Source organism: Sinocyclocheilus grahami, unplaced genomic scaffold (assembly GCF_001515645.1).
Source record: "Sinocyclocheilus grahami isolate Dianchi unplaced genomic scaffold, SAMN03320097.WGS_v1.1 scaffold396.1, whole genome shotgun sequence".
In the NCBI taxonomy this organism is placed as follows: domain Eukaryota; kingdom Metazoa; phylum Chordata; class Actinopteri; order Cypriniformes; family Cyprinidae; genus Sinocyclocheilus; species Sinocyclocheilus grahami.
The window spans coordinates 505,132-530,855 of record NW_015505575.1 but is presented as its reverse complement, the minus strand read 5'-3'; the positions used below and the strand labels follow the sequence as shown (position 1 = coordinate 530,855).

The following is a 25,724-nucleotide window of genomic DNA, read 5'->3' as shown; positions in this document are numbered from 1 at the left end:
GTTCTTTGCTCTCTTTTTGTACAATGAAAGGCTAATTAGCTAATTAGTAACTTACTATGTTTTTATTAACTTCACATTAAATACTGTCAGGTCTCGGGTCTGATCACCGCTGTCTCTGTGTCTCTGCGTGTGGGTGTTGTGTGTTGTTGTGCGTGGCTTGGGTTGACAGCTCGCCACGTGCGCATTTGTCAGCATGATTGTTTCCCCGCCCTCCTTTGTTTCTCTGCTCGCCTCTTGTTTCACACCAGGTTCTTATCATCTCATTAGCTTCCCCTTATAGCTTCTCGTGTTTCTCTGTCTTTCGTCAGATCGTTGAGAGTTATTCCCTTGTTCTGATTGTCATGTTTGGTATCGCTTACCAGTCCTGTCTTGTCTCATTCAGGCTCCAGTGCTCATAGATTCCAGTTTAGTTTCCTGCACGTCTCTGTGCGTTCAGAAACCCGTGGGCTCCCTCCGGCATCGCCTTCCCTGGGACTCTGCGGCCTCGTTGTTGGGCTGCTCAGCCTCTCGCTCGGATTAGCGAGCTGCCCCGCCGGCTTCGTCTCCACTGCCGCAGTTGCGGCTGGTTCCAGTCACCGCTATCCACCCATCTGTGTGGTGGGAGATTCCACGCTCTCACGAACTGTCCGCAGAGGCGCTCATTGCCCGTGGTGATATATCTCTGTAAAATAAAGCCTCTGTTGAACCCGCACCTGAATCCAGCCTATTCCCTGACAGAACGATCTGACCACAATGGATTCAGCGGGATCGGATCCGCTTCATTCTGCTCTCGTGCAACAGGGAGTTTTACTGGGGCAACACGCCACCCAGCTCAACACCCCCACGCAAGAGGTGGGCGCGCTAAATGCCCGAGTCGCTGAGCTCCTCACGCGTGTCGATGATCTTCAGTGGGAGGCGGCTAACCGGGGATCCCGAGCGCAAGAGGTGGGCGCGCTAAATGCCCGAGTCGCTGAGCTCCTCATGCGTGTCGATGATCTTCAGTGGGAGGCGGCTAACCGGGGATCCCGAACCTCATGCCAACAATCCACCAGTCTAGCCTTTCTCTCCCACTGTTCGCTGGTGTTTTCACTGCAGCCCCGACGTTATGCCACAGAGGAGGCTAAGGTGGCATACGTTCTCACTCTCCTCTCGGGTCGTGCCCACGAATGGGGAATTGCCATATGGAGATCGCGGGCTACCTGCTGTGCTACTTTTGCGGATTTTCGCCAGGAGATGGCGAAGCTGTTCAACCGGTCAGCCCAGGGAGATGAGGCGGCGGCTCAGCTGTCCCGGTTGTCTCAGGGGAGATGCTCAGTCACCGACTATGCCATACAGTTTCAGACTCTAGCGGCGGCTTGCGGCTGGAATGAGGGCGCACTGCACGCACGATTTCTCGAGGGACTGGATGATGGCATCGCTGACGAATTAGCGACTGTGGATCTTCCTCGTGAGCTGGACAATTTGATTAATCTCGTGCTCCGTGTGGAGGGCCGTCTCAACCGCCGCCGGCAATGCCGTCAATCCACTACTCCGTGGCGCCACCTGGAGTCCGCGTCATTTGATGCGGCGAGTCCACTGTCAGCTGATGTTGAGCCCATGCAACTGGGCCGTCTCCGGCTTACGCCGCAGCAGAAACAGGAGCGTTTAGCTCAGGGATTGTGCCTGTACTGTGGCAAGGCTGGCCATTTTGTCCTTCAGTGCCCGTTAAAAGTCAGGGCTCACCAGTGAAGAGGAGAGTCCTGGTGGGTGCCTTTCCCTTTTCAAGCTCTCCAGCAACGCGCACTCAGCTGCCTTTTCGACTCTCTTTCCAGGGAGGTTCGCAAACTGGCCACGCCCTTCTGGATTCGGGGGCTGAAGGGAATTTCCTAGATTCCACCTCTGCTCAGAAGTGGAACATTCTGACCATTCCCCTGGTCAAGCCCATTATGGCGTGGTCATTATCAGGCAATCCCCTCACTACCATCATGCACGTCACCCCTGGTGTAAGCCTTTCCCTCTCTGGTAACCACTGTGAACAGATCGAACTGTTAATTATTGACTCCCCTAAGGCTCCGTTAATTTTAGGACATCCTTGGTTGCTGAAACACAACCCACAGATTGATTGGGTCAATAATTCTATTTTAACCTGGAGTCAGTCTTGTCATGTGTCATGTTTAGGTGCTGCTTTTCCTGCTGTCTCTGTGTCTTGTGTTTCCCAGGTGGATCCCGCTGACTTGACCGGCGTCCTGGCGGAGTACTGCGATCTTTGGGCGATTTTCAGTAAGTCCCGGGCCACCTCTCTACCTCCGCATCGCCCCTACGACTGTGCCATAGACCTTCTCCTGGGCACTTCTCCGCCTAAGGTGCTGCTTTTCCTGCTGTCTCTGTGTCTTGTGTTCCGCAGGTGGATCCGGCTGACTTGACCGGCGTCCCGGCGGAGTACTGCGATCTTTGGGCAGTTTTCAGTAAGTCCCGGGCCACCTCTCCACCTCCGCATCGCCCCTACGACTGTGCCATAGACCTTCTCCTGGGCACTTCTCCGCCTAAGGGTCGTTTATATTCCCTTTCCGGTCCTGAAAGAGAGGCCATGGACGGGTATATCCGTGAGTCACTACAGGCTGGGCTCATTCGTCATTCCTCCTCTCCCTCTGGGGCGGGGTTTTTCTTCGTTCAGAAGAAAGACGGCTCCCTACGCCCTTGTATTGATTACAGAGGTTTGAATGACATTACCGTAAAGAACAGGTACCCCCTACCTCTAATGTCTTCTGCTTTTGAATTATTGCAGGGAGCTCGGGTCTTCACCAAATTAGACCTCCGCAACGCCTACCATCTGGTGCGCATTTGGGAGAGGGATGAGTGGAAGACGGCATTCAACACCCCCTCGGGACACTACGAGTATCGGGTTCTTCCATTTGGTCTGACCAATGCTCCGGCCGTTTTCCAGGGTCTCGTCAATAGCGTTCTGGGTGACATGATTAATCAGTTCGTTTTTGTGTATTTGGATGATATTCTGATTTTCTCCCCTTCTCTCCACTTACACACTCAGCACGTTAGACGGGTCCTCCAGCGCCTATTAGAGAACCAGTTGTTGGTCAAGGCGGAGAAGTGCAAATTCCACGCTGAGTCTGTTACGTTCCTTGGCCATATCATCTCTACCAGGGGGATTAAACCAGACCCAGCTAAGATAGAGGCTGTCGCCAAGTGGCCAGTTCCCGACTCCCGTAAGGCCCTGCAGCGGTTCCTGGGTTTTGCCAACTTCTATCGGCGATACATTAGGAATTTCGGTCAGATCGCTGCTCTGCTCACGACATTAACCTCCACCAAGGTGTCCTTCAGGTGGAGCCAGGATGCTCAGGTAGCCTTTGACACTTTAAAGTCCCGTTTTGTCTCTGCACCTGTTCTGTTGGTTCCAGATCCTGAGTCCCAGTTCATTGTCGAGGTTGACGCATCAGACGTCGGGGTTGGCGCAGTTCTGTCTCAGGCATCCCTCCGCGATGGGAAGGTGCACCCGTGTGCGTTCTTCTCTCGCCGTCTCAGCCCTGCAAAACGTAACTATGACATTGGCAATAGAGAACTGTTGGCGGTGAGATTGGCCTTGGGGGAGTGGCACTACTGGTTGGAGGGGTCAGCACAGCCCTTCTTGGTCTGGACAGATCACAAGAATCTTGAATATATCCGTTCGGCCAAGAGGCTGAGCTCGCGTCAGGCCCGCTGGGCGCTTTTCTTTGGCCGATTCAGCTTCACCCTCTCGTACCGGCCAGGGTCCAAGAACATCAAGCCCGACGATCTCTCGCGCCTGTTCGGGGCTCCGGCGGGGGAGCTTGCGACCGACGCCATCCTTCCTGAAGGGGTGGTCGGGGCTCTTTCTTGGGGTATCGAGCGGCGAGTAGAGGAGGCCGGTCGAGGGGTGCAAGTGCCAGGGAGGTGCCCGGCGGGCAGATTGCCGGTGCCGGCTGTGCTGCACCCTGAAGTCCTTCAGTGGGGTCACGCGTCCAGACTGGTCTGCCATCCAGGGATTCTGAAAACGTTGTTTGTCATCCGTCAACGCTTCTGGTGGGCCACACTGGCCTCAGATGTCAGACAGTTTGTGTTGGCCTGCCCCACATGCACCCAATGTAAGCCAGTGAATCGCCCTCCCGATGGTCTGCTTCACCCTCTTCCTGTCCCTTCCCGTCCATGGTCACACATCGCCCTTGATTTTGTCTTTGGGCTTCCCCCATCGAAGGGTAACACTGTGATTCTCACTGTGGTGGATCACTTTTCTAAGGCGGTTCATTTCATGAACTACTTTACTAGAGAACTAACATAATCTATAAAGGTGCAAAGATTCACATATTTGAGAATCGAGATTTTCATTATATATTTTGGGAATATAAAAAAAATAAAACCCCTGCTAAATAAAACATTAGACACCATTAGAAAATTTGTAATGGTTTTACTGGTTATAATGGGACTTGTTTTGGTTTTACTGGAAACTGTAATGGACCCTGTGGGTCTCTGTAATAGGTTGCCTTCTATTGGTGGCTTGTTAAAAACTATAAATCCAAATGGAATATGTCCCAAAACACACTACAGAAAACCATTTTTAATGGTTTTAATGGTTAAAAATTGATGGTGTGTAATGTCATTTGTTGTGGAAATCATACAAATTTTCTGATGATGCCTATGACACTACAATACAAAATTATTTGTCAAATAAATGAAACATGATGAAACATTCATTTTAGTTGAAATTGTTATAGATTGTAATGGACCCTGTTGGTCTCTACTGGTAATTGGTTGCCTTCTATTGGTGGCTTGTTAAAACCAATAAATCCTAATGGAATATGTCCCAAAACACACTACAGAAAACCATTTTTAATGGTTTTAATGGTTAAAAATTGATGGTGTGTAATGTCATTTGTTGTGGAAATCATACAAATTTTCTGATGATGCCTATGACACTACAATACAAAATTATTTGTCAAATAACACACACACACACACACACACACACACACACACACACGCGCACAACACTCTCTCACACACACACTCACACACGCGCACACATACACTCACATTCACTCACACACACGCACGCACTCACACACGCGCACACACACACACACACACTCACATTCTCTCACACACACGCACACATACACACACACACGCGCACACACACTCACACATGCGCACACACACTCACACATGCACGCACACATGTGCGCTAGTGTTGGGTCGTTCTTGAATGATTCGTTCATTTTGAACGAATCTTTAATGTGACTCGGCAAGAACGAGTCGTCTCGGGGAGTGATTCGTTCAGTTGCACATGCGCAGGTTCTGTACTGGAATTAGTCAAGTAGTTCACCTGTTTCAAGTCTTCGGGTTTTTCCAAGTCGTTCGTTCATCACGTGACAGCCCCATGTTTTTATACAGTCTATGGCAGGGATCCTCAAATCTGGCCCACCACTTTCCTGCTGAGTTTGGCTCTAACCCTAATCAAACACACCTGAGCATGCTAATCAGTGTCTTCAGGATCATTAGAAAATCACAGGTAGGTGAGTTTGATCAGGGTTGGAGCTAAACTCTGCAGCGCATTGGACCTCCAGGGCAAGATTTGAGGAACCCTGGTCTATGGCTTTAACCAATGCAGTCTGAGCCAGAAAGAGAATTGATTAGTTCATCTCTCGAGTCTTCAGGTTTGAGTCGTTTCATTCATCACGTGACAGCCCCATAAGCCCAAACCCGAAGACTTGTCAGATAAGAGGTGAGGTGAGCTAACCATAGACTGAAGACGCAGGTAAACAATGAATTAATCTTTTCTGTTTCTTATAGCAATTTTGTATTGTTTATAGTGTGATCAACGTTTGCATAAGTAGTAGATGTATTAGGGTAGTAACACGTAACATTTTAATTATATTTTGCTAAAATGAATGAAATGACTCAAAAAAAGATTTGTTTATTTTGCTGAACTAGACTCAATGGTCCGAGTCGGTAAAATGATCCGAACTTCCCATCACTAATGCGCGCACACACACTCACACACGTGCACACATACACACACACACTCACATTCACTCACACACACGCGCACACACACTCACACACACACTCACATTCACTCACACACACACGCTCACTCGCTTACACACACACATACACACACACGCGCACACACCTGAGAGACGAGCAGCTGGCAGGAGGACAGCTCTCGGCTGGTTTCCTCCATCTTGCGATGGCACTCCAGCTGCAAGTTCTCCAGCTGTCTGCAGCGCTTCACCATCGACTTCACCTCCGACTTGATCTTACTGATGTACAGCCGCGCCACAGTGAACTCCTCCTCGATCGCACCGCTGATCTCCACCGGCTACACACACACAGATTACTGCAGTGACTGTAAACACACACAACTACAGGAAACTGCATTTAATATAATCCTTCATGACTTCATGTGATTCTCAATTCTTTTTGAGAATAAATTTGCAATAAAACATAAATTAAAAAATTAAAACAAACAACACAGAATTTCCTAAATAAATAAAAATAAAAAAAATTCACAGGGTAAAATTTTTAATAAACGTATGAATTGCATTGATTAGACATTTTTTATTATTAAAAATCATTACAAAATTAAAATGGAATCTCGAAAAATTTAATTGTAAAATACGGAATTTGGCGAAAAGCAAATCTGATTTTATAGAGCCCTAATTGTTTTTTGTTAATTTTTTTCGTTTTTTATGATTTAAATTAATTAGAAATGCTTTGTGCTCAAATTTAATATAACCATTACTAGGGATGTAACGATTCACTCAACTCACGATTTGATTCTCTCACGATTTTTTTTTTTTTATAAAATTAGATTATTACTGAGACAAATTATACAGTAGATGAAAAGGTGTCCTTTTATTAGGCTATTGCTGCACGTTTCTTTGTGAAATTGAAATATAACAAATCTAAATTGATTCACTGCCAGCAGGTGGTGCGTATGAACAGCAATGATGTAGCAGAGCTGCGCTTATGAACACTACTTTAATATGCATCGTTCAGAGGCAAGATGAACAAAAAATACCAGGTAATCTTTTCTAAAGACAGTCAGTTCCCCTCAGAGATGCATTCATATAAACTCCTACTCCAATTGTATCGCGATTTGTTTAGCATCACAACCGATTTGAATCGTCACATATTTAAATTGATTTTCAACCTTTACATCCCTAACCATTACAGAATTGAGAAAAATTTCCGGGTTTAAATCACGCTCAAATTGATTTGATATTGACGCAATATTTACACTGAAGCTCACAGGCGGCTATGGTAAGGGTCATGACATTTCCCGACCTGGCGCCGAGTGCTGCTAATCACAGCACACACCAGCCCGGCTAACCAATCACAGCACACACTGGCCCAGCTAACCAATCACAGCACACACTGGCCCAGCTGACCAATTCGTATTTCAGAAGGTGGGCCTTCATTTGATAGAGGAACTATTCGAGCCGTTCATGCCAGACTGGGGAGAGAGGTGTTGTAATAATGTAAAATATGTGACAAATAATGTGTTTTTCGAACAACCTAGTATGAGAGCCTGTTCTAGTACACCCCCAAAACAAAATCAAGACTTTGGAAAAGAGCATAATAGGACCCCTTTAAGACCAGCAAGAAAAATGAAAAAAAAAAGAATTTTGGAAACTATAAAACCGATTTCATAGAGCCCTAATACAGCCCCTTTTCTATGTGTCAAGCTGTTGTGACTACATTTATGGCACAACCTTTTATAATCTCTCAAAAGATCTCAGAGGCTTACGAGCTTGATTTCTCCATTGCCGACGATGCTACTGAACTCGCTGAGGTCCTTCATCAGCCCGTTTAACACGTCAGCGATGCGCTTCCTCTGGTGCGAGCTCACTTCCTGCATTTGAGCAAGCTCCGCCTCCAGCTCCATCAGATTGGCCTAGAAAGCAACAGAAGCAGTGAAACACTCACGTCAGTCGTTCACTGCCATCGAGGACACTGTATAACGCGAGAATAGGACAGCGGACGTCACCATCTTGAGGCTGAGCTGCTCGGCCAGCTGTTTGTTGTGCAGGTTCTTCTCCTCCACCTCCTGACTCTTCTGGTCGTAGTTGACCGCCAGCTCCTCCAGCGCCTGCAGGACCTCCCGCACTTCAGCTTTGGCGCTCTCGCTCTCCGTCTGCAGGCGGCCCAGCTCCGTCTGCACCTTATCACTGTCTCCACGCGTGGATGCCAGCAACTGCAACGAGATGACGCTCATTAATGTGAACTGGCAAAAGCTCCAATATCCACTTTAAATACAGATAGTTCAGCCTCTAAAATGGGACTAGATGAGCCAGGTTTTGGGATCTAGCGACCATAGTTAGCTAACGAAGCGTTTAGAAAACGCACCACAGAGCGAGTCTCCTCAACTCATATTCAGACTGTCAGTTATTTGTGAATCAAATCTGCTGTGAAAGGGTGAGCTGCTTAAGCCAAAAAATACAATATTTATTATTAAAATATTGCTATTACTTTTCTTTCTTATTTACTATATGGTGTGCTTTGTTGTTGTTTTAAGTAACTGCAAACTCAGATGAATTATCAGTAACTTCAACTGATATTAAAAAGCTTCTAAGTTTGGATATTTGCAGTGGGGCTGTCAAATTACATTTTGAACTTTGAAAATTCATTGAATTTCAGATAGAAATGGGCTTTTAAATATAAAAACTGTGCATTTGATAGTAAGATGAGCACCAATGTTAATAACAACATACTTGAATGACGGTCAAGTTTATTCATTTATTTATTAAGGTTTGAAAAAGAGACATCTAGAAAGGACAGATGTAGTGTTTCAAATAATCCAATCATAGTCATGTGTGCCTGAGATTGACCCACTGTGAGCAGTGAATGAACAGTAAGGCCATTTTATTCTTAATACATTTCGGAGCAGTTCAATTGTCAATCAAGTATATACACTGGATTTAATTTCAATGATTTAAGGTACTTGAAGTGTCCACTTACCATTAGAACAATAGAAGTTAGCAATATTAAACAACTCAGATTGGGGCAAAAAAAACATCCATATTCCTACAATACAGTGCTGTTTAGTTTGCTTTTATTCGTTGTGCCCTCTCGTGAACTGTTGATTTAAAAATCTGGTGTAGATTAGCATTTCTCTCTAACTAACATAATTTGATATTAATTAGAATTTTGTAAATATTTTAATTTCAATATTTTTAAGCCCTCTTGTCTACATGTACTCTTTATTTTCTGTTTGATGAACAGCATGCAGCTCAAATTAAATGATTTGGGAGCCTTACAACAGTGTTGACTTATCTTCTATGTTTTGTAGTTTGAGCAACTGCATTTATTTGTTTTTGGGATGTGCATGCGCTATTTTTGAGTAAATCACATACAAACAATTAGCATATTAACAGCCACTACAGGATAATCTGAATGTGACCTCTGACCTCATCCTGATCCAGTATCTGCTCCTTCAGCTTCTCCGCCAGCTGACACTGAAGATTGATTTCATCATCCTACAAAACACACACACAGTGAGAGCAATAAATCATTTGTATCTTGTTTAGCTATAAATACAGTAATCCATGATCTGATGGATGACACATTATGCACAGTGAGAGTTCATTTGCTGATTTACTCTGAATGTGTCACGAGTGCAAGGTCACCTTATCGTCCAGCTGTCGGTAGAGTTTGCGGATCTCTTCCTCATATTTCTGCCGCTCTTCCTCTGAGATCCGCACCACAATAGAGGAGGAGTCAGAGTCCCTCTCTCGCTCCCGCTGGCGCTCGGATGGTCTCTCATTATCCAGAGACGTCTCATCACTGCCATCGAGCTTCACCACATCAGCATCTGCCTGCTCCGTCTCTGGAACATTCTCTCCTAGAGAAAAAAACATCACAGTTGCATCAGTTACTTGTCAGTGAATCCTCAACAAATTCGTCAGCTTAAAGCGGATAACACCAGCAAACAAGCTTAAGCTGGTTTAAGTTATTTTTAGCAGGGATTTTCAATTGATATTTTAGTTAGTATATCAGGATGGGATGGTATGTCATTAGTATGTCATTAAAGTATCAGCTCAAAACTTACAAACTTCACAGACGATTTTTATTGAAGTCCCAAATGGCTTACAACTTACGGCTAGGGATGGGTATCGTTAAGGTTTTAATGGTATTACTACTGTTGCTGATACTGCTTATCGATTCAGTACTTTAACGGTATTCTTATCGGTACTTTTTGTTTTATATATATGACAAATTAAGAGCTGATTTAACATTTCTTTATATACTGAAATGTAAAATAAATATTTAATGAAATTAATATAAAACATCAATTTGTAAATGCACCAGTGTGCAGGCATTTTTAGTGTTTTATACATAAGATACAGTAAGAACATGAACAAAGAAACAAAGTAAAACAAACTGACAGATACAATAAAACAAATATACAAATGAAATTAAATAAACAGTGCTGTCATTTTTCCATGAAGTTCAGGTAAGTATTAGCCTACAAAAGAAATCTAAAAGTAATCAAATGTAAATGAGCACTGCATAGTTTTCAGTGTATGTATTGATAGATTAATGCTTATTAAAGCTATAATGTTATTCAGATTAAGAGCAGATTTGCATTTTGATGGCCCAAGCGCCAGTCTGTCACTTTAAGACAATATATTGACACACATCGGATTTTCTCCCAACTGTTCTCCTCCACTTAAGACATAAACTGTGTTTAAGTAAATACTCTCCAAACCGGCCATTTGGACATATTTTGTGTGTATTTGATCGTTTGGACATGCACCCGAAGCTCAAAGTGTAATTTGTTTGTCCGTTTTGGAGCGTGTCGCGGCACACATTTCAGCCTGAGGAACAGCGTCTCTTGTGTGGATTGTGCTTTCAACATTTTATTATCAAACATGTGCCGCAATTTAGCAACGGTAAAGACGGCATCTTACAACAATCACGACTGAGCTGATTCTGACATTAAGTTCGGGTTTTAGGGAGGAACGAATGCGCAAGAAGGGAAGGGAAGGGAAGGGAAAGAAGTTGCGCAATACGAAACGCAGCTAGTTTTTAATACTGTAACTTTACCTCATGTCTTCTTTTGTATAATCCTTAGAAGCCAAAATCGAAATAAAAAAATTTAATTAGCTTAATAAAACCGCTACAGGCCTAAAGTGTAAGCAGATGTTTGAATGTTTAGTTCTCTCTTCTATCATAATTAAACAGGGCTTTCTTGTTGCGCGTGCTGAAGCTCCTCTGCGTGGGCACGATCTCGCTTCTGAATTTGCAAATAGCAAAAATGCATCATAGACAAATATTTGAAAAACAGCTGGCGACTCTGGTTACGTTAAATAGAATAAGAAATGTCTTTTATAGTTTCAAGAGGTCTTACAGTTGGGGAAGGAAAGACAAGAGTCGTGATACGGCTGGATTCAACTTCAAAAGGCAATGATGTCATTGAATAAATATGAGCGCTGCACGTTTCAAGTCAAAATGCGGCGCGGATGTTTTTATTTGAATGTATCTGAAGGGAACAGACTGTCCCAAATTCCCTTTAAGGGTATTCTATAGTCACTGTCCTCAGAAACATGTCTTTGGCATTTTAATTTTATGAGCGCAGAGCTGCTTTGTGTACAGCCGTTACAGAGGAAACCGCAATATTTCAGCGTTCCTAAAGCGCCACCTCGTGGCAGAGAATGAATTAGCATTTCCAATAAGCCTTTCTTGCTGTTTACAGTCAGATCAATGCAATATTCTGCCAGAGTCTCTCTCTCAGGAAATCCGAACACACTCATTCCTCTTCTACTCTTCAAATAGTTGCCATTAGCACAAAATTGGCACCCAGGGGTCTGATCCCCCGTATAGGAGAAACAGCATTAGCAGGGCTCGCAAAATCGCTAGCCCAAAGTCCCGGGGCTAATGTGTTTTCCTGTCAGGCTACCAAAATGTATCACCACTCTGCCCGACAGGCAATCTTAAATGCAGATCTCCCGCGGGTCCTTAAAAACTCCTAAAGTGAGTTGTATCAAACTTAAGGTCATAAAAAGTTTTAAATACGTTAAATGGCATAAGAAATGTCTTAATTATAATTTCAAGAGGTTTTACATTTGGGGACGGAAAGACAAGAGTCGCGATAGGCTGGATTAAACTTCAAAAGGCAATGATGTAATTGGATAAATATGAGCGCTGCACGTTCAAGTCAAAATGCGAACCGTTAATGTCAGAGCTTATTGATACTCCGGTCTTTCATAATTTAGCCCCGAGACCGATTAAATACAGAGTTTCGGTACCCATCCCTACTTACGGCTGTGGACTTACGAAACTGTGTCGTGTTATTTGTCTATTTATCATTAGGATATTCTCCAAAATCTTTGAAGTTAGCAGCTATTAAAAACACAACTTGACCCAAAAGGATTAGTCAATTATAGACCTTAACTGCAGAATCTCTATCTCTAACTTTCATATCAAAAATCAGAGCTCGCAAAATCGCTGTTTTCCAGTCGGGCTACCAAAATGTATCACCACCTTAAATGCAGATCTCCCGCTGGTCCTTAAAAACTCATAAAGTGAGTTGTATCAAACTTAAGGTCATAAAAAGTTTTAAATACGTTAAATGGCATAAGAAATGTCTTAATTATAATTTCAAGAGGTTTTACATTTGGGGACGGAAAGACAAGAGTCGCGATAGGCTGGATTAAACTTCAAAAGGCAATGATGTAATTGGATAAATATGAGCGCTGCACGTTCAAGTCAAAATGCGGCGCGGATGTTTTTATTTGAATGTATCTGAAGGGAACAGACTGTCATAAATATCCCTTTAAGGGTATTCTATAGTCACTGTCCTCAGAAACATGTCTTTGGCATTTTAATTTTATGAGCGCACAGCTGCTTTGTGTACAGCCGTTACAGAGGAAACCGCAATATTTCAGCGTTCCTAAAGCGCCACCTCGTGGCAGAGAATGAATTAGCATTTCCAATAAGCCTTTCTTGCTGTTTACAGTCAGATCAATGCAATTATCAACTCATGTTTTTACGCAGCAAACACATAGAGTTGTAAATGAGAAAAAAGTTAATGTGCCTTCTAAAAATGTAAACAATTAAGACATATATATATAATATAATAATTTACATGCTTGATTTAGCCCTTTTCATAAAAATGGTCTAAAGGCTGAAATGCTGTTGTATAAGATTTTTGTTTTTGTGAAAACCTGTATCTGAACTGTAAATCATGTAATTTTATGACTCAATACTGTATGTTACCACAGACATTGTCCAACCCCACTCATACTGTGTTTATTTTACTTGTGTAGCTCTTAAAATGGGTCATAAATTGCCTTAAATTTATTTGTAAAAATTCTGCAGATACCCTGTAAATAGTGAAATAAAATTGTATGATATGTGTTGATATTTGTGTATCGAAAATATTTTTGATTGACATTTAAACTCCTATCCGATTTTCTATATTTAAAAAAAAGGCCTTTTTTTATTTGGGCTAGTTAAATTCATTTTCGGAATCTGAAGAGTAACTGACCGAAGGGCTACCAGGGATTTTGAAATTTTGTGAGCCCTGAAAATGCTAGACAAAGTTGTATTCTCTCAACTATGTTATTTTCTGCAGATCATCCTATCATGGCTGCATCTCACGCATTACTGGACCTTAGTTCTGCTTGACACTATTCACCATGATTCCCTTGCATGAGCTTGAAAATTACATTGGTATCAGTGGACTGATAGTGTGGTTTAAATCTTATGTATCTTGAAGAAATGGTATATCAAATACAAGTTAGTTATGGAGTGCCACAAGGCTCAGTACTAGGTCCTTTTCTTTTCACGTTTCATATGCTTTTCTTAGAAGACATGATCAGGAAACATGGACCAATCTTTCATTGCTTTATTTCATTGCTAATTTATATTCCGATACTCAAATTCATATTTTCTCAAGGCCCCATGAAACCAATTTACTAACTTAATGGACTGCATAGGACAACTAGTAAGGTCTTCATTATTGAAACAAAAACCTTCAAATAGGAAAACTGTCTAAAAGCTCATTCACATGTTAATGACCTCAGGGCTAGATTATTGTAATGGTTTAATAAAACAGGTTTATAAAAAAAACTCCAGGTGGTACAAAATGCAGCAACTAGAGATTTTACAACTCTGTCAAATTGCTAATACCAAGAATATCAATATCATCTGTATATGTCATCGATCCTTTTGACATTTAGATCCTACATTATAAAAGTATTTTTCAGAGATCAGAAACTATCTGTCAGTTTAAATCTACAATGAACACCATCAATTTCAATATAATGACTTCTGCTGTAGCTTGGAATCAACTATTACATTGTGCACGTCTTGTAAAATTTGTATTGTATAAAGCACTATATAAATAAAACTGACTTGACTCGTCAGAGCAGTGCACAGGCTCACCACTGCGCCAGCGCCGCAGCTCCAGCTCCAGCCTCTGGATGGTGTCTTTCAAGCTCTTGTTCTTCTCCTTCTCTTTCTCGTACTTCCTCTTCCACTGCTCAGCTGTCAGCTCCAGGTTAATGGAGGCCGTGTTCTTGATGGTCTTAGCACTAACACACACACACACACACACACACACACACACACACACACACAGGTCTCAGTCTGCTAATTCTATTAATTCAGTGCAATTAATTATAAAGCTTTAAATCTGCCAGTGGTTTATACTGATAGAACGTTCAACACTCAAAATTTAACCAACAACAATTAGCTTGTTAAAGGGATAGTTCACCCAAAAATGAAAATTCTGTCATCATTTACTCACCCTCATGTCATCTTGATAATGTTCAGTTGATGGTAGTCATTGACTAACATAGTATTGTCTTCTATATTATGGAAGTCAATGGCTATGTCAACTATTTGGTTATCAACATTATTCAAAATGTTATCTTTTGTGTTCAAGAAATGAATACAGGTTTGGAACAAGGGCGAGTACACACTGCAAAAAATGATTTTCTTAGTATTTTTGTCTTGTTTTCTAGTAAAAATACCAAAACATTCTTGAATCAAGATGCATTTACTTGACAAAGTCATATAAGTCATTTAACTTGTCAAGTATATGCATATTGATTCAAGAATTTTTTGATATTTATACAAGAAAACAAGAAAAAATACTAAGGGGCATGATAAAACAGAAAATAATTTTTTGGTGAACGATCCCTTTAAGAAGCAGTCAGATTCACATTCAGTAGCAACTGCTCTTTATTTAACACTAGGCAGAGCAGAGATTCTGTTGATTCTGTTCAAAAGTGGTTCAGTATCCCTTTCAACCTTGTGAAAAAGTGCTTTATTGCATTAATTGTAAGTCCACTAGTGTAATTGTAATGTAATATACGTAATATAAAATTAATGTAATAAAAGGCCACTTAAGTGAACATACAGAGATTACATATCTTAACACACATTTAAGAAGAGTCTTTTGAAATATTTATTATATACCTGAACTCCATTTATTATATACCTGTAATTCAGGAACTATAATTCATTTTTATTTAATTGCAATTAACATGCAACATTGCATTCAGATATCACTTAATTTTTTATGTTGTAAATACTCTTTTAACAGTGTACTTCTTTTTCACAAGGGCAAGGACCAGTATTGAAAATCGCTCTGACTTTACTTTGTTCTGAAGTTTAGGTTTATAATTGTATTTGAATGTTGCTGTTTCATTAGCAGTAAAGCTGTCAGAAACATGATAATGATAATTGAGATGATAACTGAACTCACGAAGAAACACGATGAAGATTTCTGTTTGATCTAGCTGTGATGTTTTTGCACTAGTGGTCGACCGATATATCGTCCCATATCTGCCATTTTTCAAACATCGGCATTGGCCGATACGTTTTTCTGTTTGGCCGATGTGTTCGAGGCGGAACTTTTATTTTGATGGTGCCGAGAACGGCTGCGGCGGCGCCTGAGCACACAGTGCTCACATTCTCTCTCTTGTTCGCTGTTGTCATTCATTTCTGTCTAATACGGATAGAAGTCTATCTAATAATCAGATAGAACTGTTAAACAGAGGAATTAAAATGTATACAAAAAAGTATTATAACGATTGCATTAATATTATTAAAGGCAAACATTATAATACTTTCTCGTTTGCCGTCAGCATTCTGCAAATCTTTGAATGACTAATGAACAATTAATTTCACAAACCTTGCATACTTAGTCGAATCTAGTTGAGATCTTGTGAAGTGTGCATGTGACCTGCATGATCGCGTGTTCTGTGACGGTCGGTCCTATGGTCCGTGCGAATTGAATACGGACAGGAGGAGAGTTCAGCTTCACTGGAGACGCGCGATCGACAAACTCGTGACTGATTTCAAATTATGCTGCGCTTTATGCATTTGCCCACTGTCCTATTCATGTCATTTTCACTGTGTGCTGTATGTAAAATGAGTGTTACCTTGGCTTTATTTGAAAAAAATGTGATTCCCAATGCACACAAACTTCCCAGAATACTGAGTGCCCTGTTGGTTACAGTGTTAACTTCCTTTTGTAATTATATTTTTATTAAATATTTATTTATTTGTGAAAAATACTTTGTCTTCTAGAGTATAGGTATGTTTATTTTACACGATTATTTTTTAATCCATTTTCAAATTATTTCAAATTTCTTAAATATGAATTAAAATAAATACAATTATGTCGGCTTTATATTGTCCATCGGCCACCCTGCTTTCCAAGATATCGGCATCGGTATCGGCTGTCAAAAAACGCATATCGTTCGACCACTATTTTGCACTACTGTTGTGCAGATGTGAATGCATGTGTGTGTGTGTGCTGGAGGTACCGCTGTCCAAACATGAGGGTGGATTTGGTCTCAGCATCGTTGTAGCTCGAGGGAGAGCAGCAGATGAACATGGTGGTCCGACAGTTTCCTCCCAGAGAGTCCTGCAGGATCCGGGTCATCTTACTGTCGCGGTACGGCACGTGAGTCTTCTGCTCACACAAACCAGGGACATTACGTAAGCTAACACCAATATGCACGGTCATAGATCTGTGCGTTTGCGAGCACTTACAGTTCCTTCAGCGAGAGCAGAGATGACGTTACCGAGAGAAGACAGAGACTTATTGATGTTTTTAGCTTCATCCAGGACGGCTCCAGCCGCACCGGTCTTACTGACCTGCGTGTGAAAATACACCATATACAAGCTTAACAGTTACACTTCAGATTAGGGAACACTTCTCACTATTAGCTAATTCTTTATTAGCATTTATAAAATGGATAGTTCCGGTCCTTGATTCTGATTGGTTGAGCTGTGTTCGAAACATACACGTTTACTTCTGTGTGTTGCTCTGCAACCACTTTGTTGGAACCACAACTGTTTCTGAGGCGCTACATTGTTTGGTGGAAGAATACTGTTTTTATTAATATCATTACATTTTATTTGCTCTGTTTTATTTTGTGAAACCTTACTACGTATATGGATTAACCGTTTTATAAAAGCAATAAGCCCCGTGAAGCCGTGGTTTACAGTGAATTTATAACAGCTAAGGGGGTTTTAGGCACTCCGCTTAGCTGTTATAAATTCACTGTAAACCACGGCTTTTTGGGGTTTATTGCTTTAGCATATCACTAGCATACTTATAAAGCACACATTCATATTAATACCTCTATAATATATAGCAACATCATGCTTTTTTACATTCCATGTTTCTTCTAAATCAAGTGTTTTCAATGTCATAAAGCTACAGTATAAATCAATTCCATTTCTCTAAACAATGCAACCAGTTATAACTGGAATGCCAGATTACAGTAGTTTCTAGGTCATTGCTTTTAGTGTGTTTTGTTTTGTTTTAGCTCATCGCTAAGCAGTTGCTATCATCTTCTGCATAAAGGCCTTGGTCAAATGAGCTCTATGAGCCCTGGGTCTAGATGAGGATTTATTTCTTTTTATTTGCATGTATAATTTCAATGTCTTGTGTGTTTTTTGTCCATACAATGAAAGTCTAATGTCATATGCAACCAAATGTTCTTAAAATATATTTTGTGTTCCCTAGAAGGAAGAAAGTCATACAGATTTGCTACGACATAAGGGGGAGTAAATGACAGTGTTTTCATTATGGGTGAACTATGCCTTTAAACATGACGACACGATGCTTCATACAACAAAAGACAAAAGACCTTCTCACTGCCAGCCAGATCCACCAGGTAGAGCTTTCCACAGAGCTTCTGCTCCGTCTCCACGTGCTCCTGCTTGATGTTGATCAGGAAGATGCTGTGACTGCGAGAGCTGTGCTCATTCATATCTGACAACAGAACAGCGTCTCGTTTGCAGCTCATTCTCAAATACGCATCCTACAAGTCTAAAATATAATTCATTAAAACTCAGCTTTGTCATTGCAGAAGTACATTGTATTTTAAAATATATTTGAAACAGTTATTTTATATAAAAACAGTTTATACTGTATTCTTGCAGCCTTGATGATATACTCTAAACACTAAACAAAAAAGCTCAAAAACTTTTGAACGGTATATGTATATAATCACAGTGTGCATTTCAAGCAGAAGATCTCCACTGTGCTGTACTTTTTTAATGTGACTGAACTGTCAGATTGAGATGAAGGTATCACGACTGTAATTTACACACTTTTCCACTGCATGGTACGGGTTCGGTACGGTTCACTTTTACAGTTTGCTGATTTTTGTAAAATAACTTCTGTTTTTGATTTTCAGATAAAAGAGTAATTTCAGTTTAATATGTTGCAGGCTCATTTATTGGTAATACATAATTGATAATAAATAATATTGATGATAATAAATCACCCAAAAAATATTGGGCTTGTTTTGGGCTTGCTTTTGAAGCTGCGGTTGCTTATTTGTCTCGTGAGAGTTGGCAACAGTGGACACAACTGAACCGCTAGATTTAAATCAGCACAGCCAGCGTAGGATCGAACTGTTTTGAACGAGCGCACTTTTTTTAACAACCAAAAAGTGGTTTCGTTGTCTGTTGAGGAAGTACAGACGTTCCTCTCATTGATAGCAGAGGAGCGGATCCAGCGAGAGCTTGATGGGGCAACGCGGGATGAAAAAGTGTTTCAGGAGTCACGGCGGTGCAACTATAACGACATGTGAATAATCCCGCCCACTCTAAAGTGGTACTGAACTGCAGTGGAAACGCAAACCGAGCCGAGCCGAGTCGTACCACACAGTGGAAAAGTGCCATTATTGTGATTATAAAATTCTAGTAATCACACACTGTATGTTGAAAAATTTAACCTGAAGTGCTGTGAGTGAATGAAGTTGAACTGAATTTGAGAACAATGACAAAAGCGCTCACTGGTGACAGCGACGTGCCGGTTGGACTTTCCCTCGTCGATGACGTCCATGACCTCTTCAGGACTGGACACGAAGCGCTCGGTGCAGCCCTGATGCCACACAAACACAAAACAGCTGCTTCATTACGGTTCATTCTGATTAACTCACATCCTCACAAAACACGCAGCCGGAGGTCCGGAAAATCACCTTCACGTAAGGGACGCGGTTCTTATCCTCATGCACAGACAGGTTGGTCTTCGTGACTGAAGAGGAAAGAAGCACAATGAGGAATAATATAACAGCCATTGTAGTGAATTTGTTATGCTGCACTTTCTCTGTTTTCTACAAACCATCCAGAAGATCCCGGATTTTCTCCATATAGATCTCAAAGTAGGACACCTGAGAAAATCAAACACTGGTTATTTTGAGAGCACCATAGATCGGGCGGCATGTGCGGGCAGGTTTATAACTAGATGATGGATAATATGCCATTCGTCTGTGCCCTTTGTGTACCTTGATGTGGAACTCCAGGTTCTCATCCATGGAGAAGATGTGGTTGAAGATGTCCTCTGCGATGCGGGGAATGATGCCCATCTGCTGCGTGTCGTGGAGATTGCCCTGGAAGTGCCATCACAGTCAAACTGTCTTCAATTATTACAATTCAGCTTAGTCTAATCGACCTGTGCAGCAGTGCTTCTAACTAAACAAATGATAACAAAATGAATTTTTTTTATTGTTTTTCATTGTGTATTTTTTATTAGATAAATGAAGCAAAATAATTGTATTTGCCAGTGTATCTATCACATGGTAGAAAGAAGTCAAATTAGACAGAAAGACAAGTTCCATCCTTGAAAACCTTAAATTGCACAAGGTGAAGCAGACACTAGCTATGTTTCCATCCAAAGATGCGAAATTAACTTGAGCGCAAAACTGGAATATCGCATAATAAGCACCACTTCTATCCAACGAGTCAAAGAGAACAAAATCGTCACTTTCTGATAAACTAGCACTAAATATCACTAAGAAAAGAAGGAGAAGCCACTGAATATAATCATTTTCTTATATAATAAATTACTTGTGCCTCGAGCGAGCAGACGAAACACAATAAATGCAGTCATTGCTTTCAGAGGAGGAATCCTCCACCCAATTCTTTCCTGTCTGTTCTCTACTGTCCTGTCCATTAAAGGCCATTTAAAAAGTGTATCCTACTCAATTGTGCGCATACGTTTTTTATGCGCATCTTGGCATTTCCATCCAGCGTTTTTTTTAATGCCAAATTCCAAAATGCACATAAAAATAAGTGGATGGAAACATAGACACTGCAATAAATGTACACATGGTTTGTGCTGACCATAATGTGTATTTAGAAAGCAAAGCTGTATTTGTGTCACGCTAAATATCTGCAACATTGACAGTAAGGTCTTTTTTAATTATAGGTAGATGACTGTGGTACAGTGGAGGGTTGCCACTTGGTAAAATGATGTACAATTTGGGTCCTGATGTGAAACCAGTTGTGAACCATGACTGTAAAGCCTTGATTCTAAAACGAACTTAAAAATCTACTGTGAATTTATCAGGTATCGTTCTTACATTTCGATATAAAGCATGCATTATCTCGTGATTGGTTTTGTGAGTGCTTACAGGGAAACTGGCCAATAATATTTGATGTTCGTTTTGTTGCAGGCACACTGTGTATGGATGATATCAGTCGGCTGATGCATCTGACTGAGTCATTTACGGGTACAAAATTGTGCAATAATGTAAAAGTGTTAAAATTATAATCATTATCTCATCTAAAATATAACTGTACCTCCATGGTATGGGTCTTTCCAGAAGAGGTTTGGCCATAAGCGAAGATGGTGCCATTGTAACCTCCCAGCACATCTACATCAAACACACACACAGCTGAACATCAGAGAACCGATTTCCTCTGAGGAGCGTCTGCTAAACATTATCCCCACAGACAGTCACATCGTAATCAATGGTCAGAAATAGATGCAGGGCGTCGCACACTGACCTTTGACGATCTGCTTGGCGCAGGTGTTGTACACCTGCTCTTGGGTGGTGTTGGTGGGAAACACGCGGTCGAACACGTACGGTTTTCCCTGCACACCCATAAAGCCCACACAGAGGAAGAGAGGAGACACGGAGGAAAAAAGAAAAGTCATTGTTTGGTCTCACTCAGGTATTGATCAGGCCACTAATCACGTCACAGGGACATACAGACGGGCTATAAACCGTGTCATTCCAGCTTTATCCAATATGTGGCCCTGGAGAACAATAACAGTCTTAAGCAGCACAGGTATATTTGTAGCAATAGCCAACAATACATTGTATGGGTCAAAATTATAAATGTTTCTTTTATGCCAAAAATCATTGTTCCATCATTGTTGTTAAATTTCTTACCGTAAATATATCAAAGCTTCATTTTTGATTAGTAATATGCTTTGCTAAGAACTTCATTTGGACAACTTTAAAGATGATTTTCTCAATATTTAGATTTTTTTTGCTCCCTCAGCTTCCAGATTTTCAAATAGTTGTATCTCGGCCAAATATTGTCCTATCCTAACAAACCAGCTTTCAGATGATGCATTTAAAAAAATTGACCCTTATGACATAAGGTACGTAATGCTTAGAAAGGGATAAGCATTACGTCCTGCATACTTGCATCACCTTTAACCATACATTTCCTTAATCAAAAAAACAGCCAGCCATCATCGGCCACTCCCTGCATTCATGCACACTCTCACTATGAAGAATATATGAAGAAGGCCAGTCAGGAGGAAGATGACTGTAATAAGACTGAGAGGATGAAGAGGCCTACAGCCTCTAGATGCGCTGACGTCATGCTGACCCAGCCACGAGCCGTTCACTCAGCAGCACTGCCATCATTTAGAGCTGCGCCTTTAACTGCGGGATCCGCTTTAATAATCACATATCTGAAACATTACCCCGATGATGACGGTGTCGTCCCCTTGAAAGGTCGGCAGGAATTTGTCTCCGCGCAGGATCTCGGCCTGATTGAGAGGCCTAAAGCGGCAGAGCACTTTAATATTACACTCAGCTACTGCGTCCGTCATGATGCTAGACGATAACGGGAATCTAGATGAAAACGGAATGCTATGTTAATATCGAAACACGAGACGGTAAGGTTAGCGCAGTGGCCTGAGCTTCAAACGCCGCTGAAGTCCTGGGATGCGGTGGTTGTGTCTGGGTTGTTTCGCAGGCAGCTGCTCGTGTGATTGTGGAGGAGGAGGCTGCTGATGCTGATGCTGAGGCTGAGGCTGTTGTCGTGAGGGATGCGGAGGGAGGGGGGCAGCAGGGCGTGTCTGCTGGAGGCTCATCAGCGCTTCACTGCCTGCACTCTTCACACTTAAATACACTCGCGTCAGGCATCTCGCTGTTATTATTAAGAAATCAATCATAATTAATTAGAAGTAATCTGTTCTGCTGAAGAAGAACGTAGACCCGCTGTCACGTGCAGCGTGTTACTTTCCTCAGCGCTGCTCAGGATGGACCAATCACAGACGGTTTCTGGATACGGATTATTTGATCATTTACATCAAGATTGACAGGGATTTCCATTTATACCTCAAGCAGCCAAACTAGAGACGCTTATAATTTCCATCGCTCAAATACCATCCTTAAAAACAAATTTGTCTCGAGATTTGAATGCTGTCCAAAGGAGGCTTCTGGAGGACAAAGCATGTTTTTATAGTTTTTAGCTTCATATTTTGCATCCCTTGTCAGAGGACAACAGACTCCAGCGTACTGATACTAAATCTTATGCATGTATTGTCAAAAACACAGCCACTTTTATTCTAAATGGGTGTTATGCACAATTGTATTGTTGTAGCTCCAGCCACCAGATATTATAACTACTTATTAATTAAAGAACATAGTAGATTAATTTAAGGGGAAAAAAGTTTTCTCAACAGAGACAACTGTGACACTGAAACACTGTTTTACTCCTTGAAATCCAATCAAATATATTAGATGACATTTTCAATTAATTAGACAAATGCTTGGGTTTGATTTGTTGGAATGCATGAACTGATGAATACTGGTGTACTGTACATACAATGTAGGCTACAGGTTGCTAAGTGTAGATATAAACAGACACATAGATATACAGATATACACAGACTCAACAGTTACTAGCATTTTCTGATTGCTAGGAGAGGTTACAATCTCCTGACTCGTTACTATCAAATCAAATTAAAGTGTACCAAGGCGCAGTAAAATTTAACAAATTAAAATGGAACACATGCTAAGTTGCTCAATCTTAGCTGCATATGTTTTAAGGCTGAGACATTGACTGAACTTCATCCTTACTTCACCCGTCCAAACTTCATCTGACCAGCACATATCCAACAAATGGTATTATACAAAATCAAAAGCAATGGGAAATTGAATGATCTAATGAGTATATGATCAAATGATTATGATCAAATGATAAATGAGTAAATCAAATAATAAAACAAAGAAAACAGCAAACATAAAGTAACATAAAATCAGTAAATCAAAAATCTCATTGTAATGTAATATAGAGAGAGATACTAAACACTGATAAAAATGCAGTGACTGTGATTTGATTGAGTTTAGCTACCTGTTCCTGCAGAACTGCAAGGGCGTTATGTTATATTGTCTAGTTATGAGATCAAACCAATAGTAATGAATGTCCACAACGGACATGTTAATAACTGAGAAAAATAGAGTGAGTTTTTAGTGACATTCTAGTGATGGACAAATCATTGCATCCATGTCTTATTCATTTTTAAGACATCCTTCATTGTGATAATTAAAACCATCCATTGACTGGCCTGATTTAAATTGTATATGAGAATTTAAATTGAAAACGCAGTTACTAACAGCTTGAGCAAGCACATGGGATTTTTAAAGCATATATAAAGCAAATCTTAACCCATTCTGCACTTGACACAGCTGACATAATACTTGTTAATTTGTGCTGCTCTCGTACATTGTGTTTGTCATTATAATAAAATAAAATAAAAAATGATTAGCAATAATTTTGTCTTGTGACAATAACTCAAAGAGTTGTCTCTGTGCATGAAAGCTCTCAGTAGTCTGTTCTTCCAGAAGAACCATGTTGAGGTTTATGGAGTTTTCTGTCTGAAGTTCCTGCTATTCTGTTTGCCATTAATGTCCTCTGTACGATAAGGCTGAACTTCTCGAAGATCGCTGACATCGACCTATACGGAAATAAAAACGAGAGAATGGCAAACAGTCTAGTCTGCTCCTTTTGGCAAACAAGTTTGTTTAATCTCAGATGGAATTATTTTCAATCCATTGCAAGCACCATAAAAACCCTAGAAAGCATTTGATTACTAGTTCACTGTAAGCTAATCATAAAAATGATTCTCTCACTTAGAATTTTTGCCTTGTTCTCCAATACAAATATCTAACATTCTTGAATCCAGACATATTTACTCAAAAAGCATAATGACTTCTAATTTTCTCATATCTGTAACACGTGGTCAAAAGAGAAGAGAATCCAAGAGCAGTAATAAAGATTTATCTAAACAAATACAAAGTAAAACCAGGCACGGCAAGAAACAAGGCAAATGACATGGGCACACGTAACAGCTTTCAAGGACAACATCAGAAAAGAACCAGGCAAACACAGGGTATTAAATACACAGGTTAACAAGCTAACAAGAGGGGTGGTGTAAATGAATCCCCATGACAACTAACAAGGGTAACCATGGGAAGTAACAAGCCAGGCAAAGGAACAAGAGCTAAACACAGGGAGAGAACATAGAAACAATGGGAACAGAAAATGCACTTCAACATAAAAGTCCTTGAACACATAACAAGGTAGAACAAGACATGAATTGTGACAATAATAAAAAAAAAAATTAATTATTTGTTGTTAAAACCAAGGAAAAATATCTGCCAACGGGGAAAGAAAAATAATTTGAATTGAGTTTATTTTGCTTACCGCATTTGCAAATATTTTTCCTTGTTTTAAGCAAAACATAACACATTTTTTATATATTTTTTTTTTCAAAAAACAAGTCTTAAGTCAATAAGACTAATATCTTAAGTTATTTTGCTTCTCAAGTAAATGCATATTGAATCAAGAATATTTTGATATTTACACTAGAAATCAAGACAAAAATACTAAAGATTTTTATTTATTTATTTTTTGCAGTGAAGTCACTAAAATACAAGGTTTTCCCCATAACTCCATCCCACATTATTTCACCCGGTCTCATTTAAAATTCTAAGAGTATCACTAGGTATTCAGTATTTAGTATCAGTGTTCTTTGCCGAATAATTTTACACACAGCTGACAGCTTGAATGGCTCTCTAATGTAACTATTTACCGATCCTGAATTTACCTTGAACTGTTTACCTTGGCACACTGTTTTGTCCCACTTCACCTCTCATTCCCTTCTCTGAAGGCAGTTCCCATGCATCCTAAACCTGTTTTTGAACCTTTTGTACTGCCTCAGT

General features: G+C 40.8%; 1 protein-coding gene across 2 annotated transcripts in view; it reads right to left on the bottom strand.

The window, feature by feature from the left end:
- kif5aa (kinesin family member 5A, a) overlaps nt 1-22,566 on the bottom strand; it is a 50,036-nt gene extending 27,470 nt beyond the window's left edge. Inside the window, exons 1-16 of one of the 2 annotated variants that reach the window (XM_016231613.1) lie at nt 22,196-22,566; nt 21,262-21,349; nt 21,055-21,128; nt 19,758-19,862; nt 19,595-19,643; nt 19,452-19,507; nt 19,267-19,354; nt 18,111-18,235; nt 17,005-17,109; nt 16,776-16,924; nt 14,353-14,531; nt 9,621-9,835; nt 9,402-9,470; nt 7,982-8,188; nt 7,742-7,888; nt 6,122-6,310 (exon numbers count right to left, since the gene is read on the bottom strand). In XM_016231613.1, the coding sequence (XP_016087099.1) occupies nt 6,122-6,310; nt 7,742-7,888; nt 7,982-8,188; nt 9,402-9,470; nt 9,621-9,835; nt 14,353-14,531; nt 16,776-16,924; nt 17,005-17,109; nt 18,111-18,235; nt 19,267-19,354; nt 19,452-19,507; nt 19,595-19,643; nt 19,758-19,862; nt 21,055-21,128; nt 21,262-21,349; nt 22,196-22,324 (1,974 nt within the window). In that variant the 5' untranslated portion in view covers nt 22,325-22,566. The remainder of the gene's footprint in view (nt 1-6,121; nt 6,311-7,741; nt 7,889-7,981; nt 8,189-9,401; nt 9,471-9,620; nt 9,836-14,352; nt 14,532-16,775; nt 16,925-17,004; nt 17,110-18,110; nt 18,236-19,266; nt 19,355-19,451; nt 19,508-19,594; nt 19,644-19,757; nt 19,863-21,054; nt 21,129-21,261; nt 21,350-22,195) is intronic. The other variant, XM_016231614.1, reaches the window with a different exon arrangement.
- Nucleotides 22,567-25,724: the final 3,158 nt, after the last annotated feature.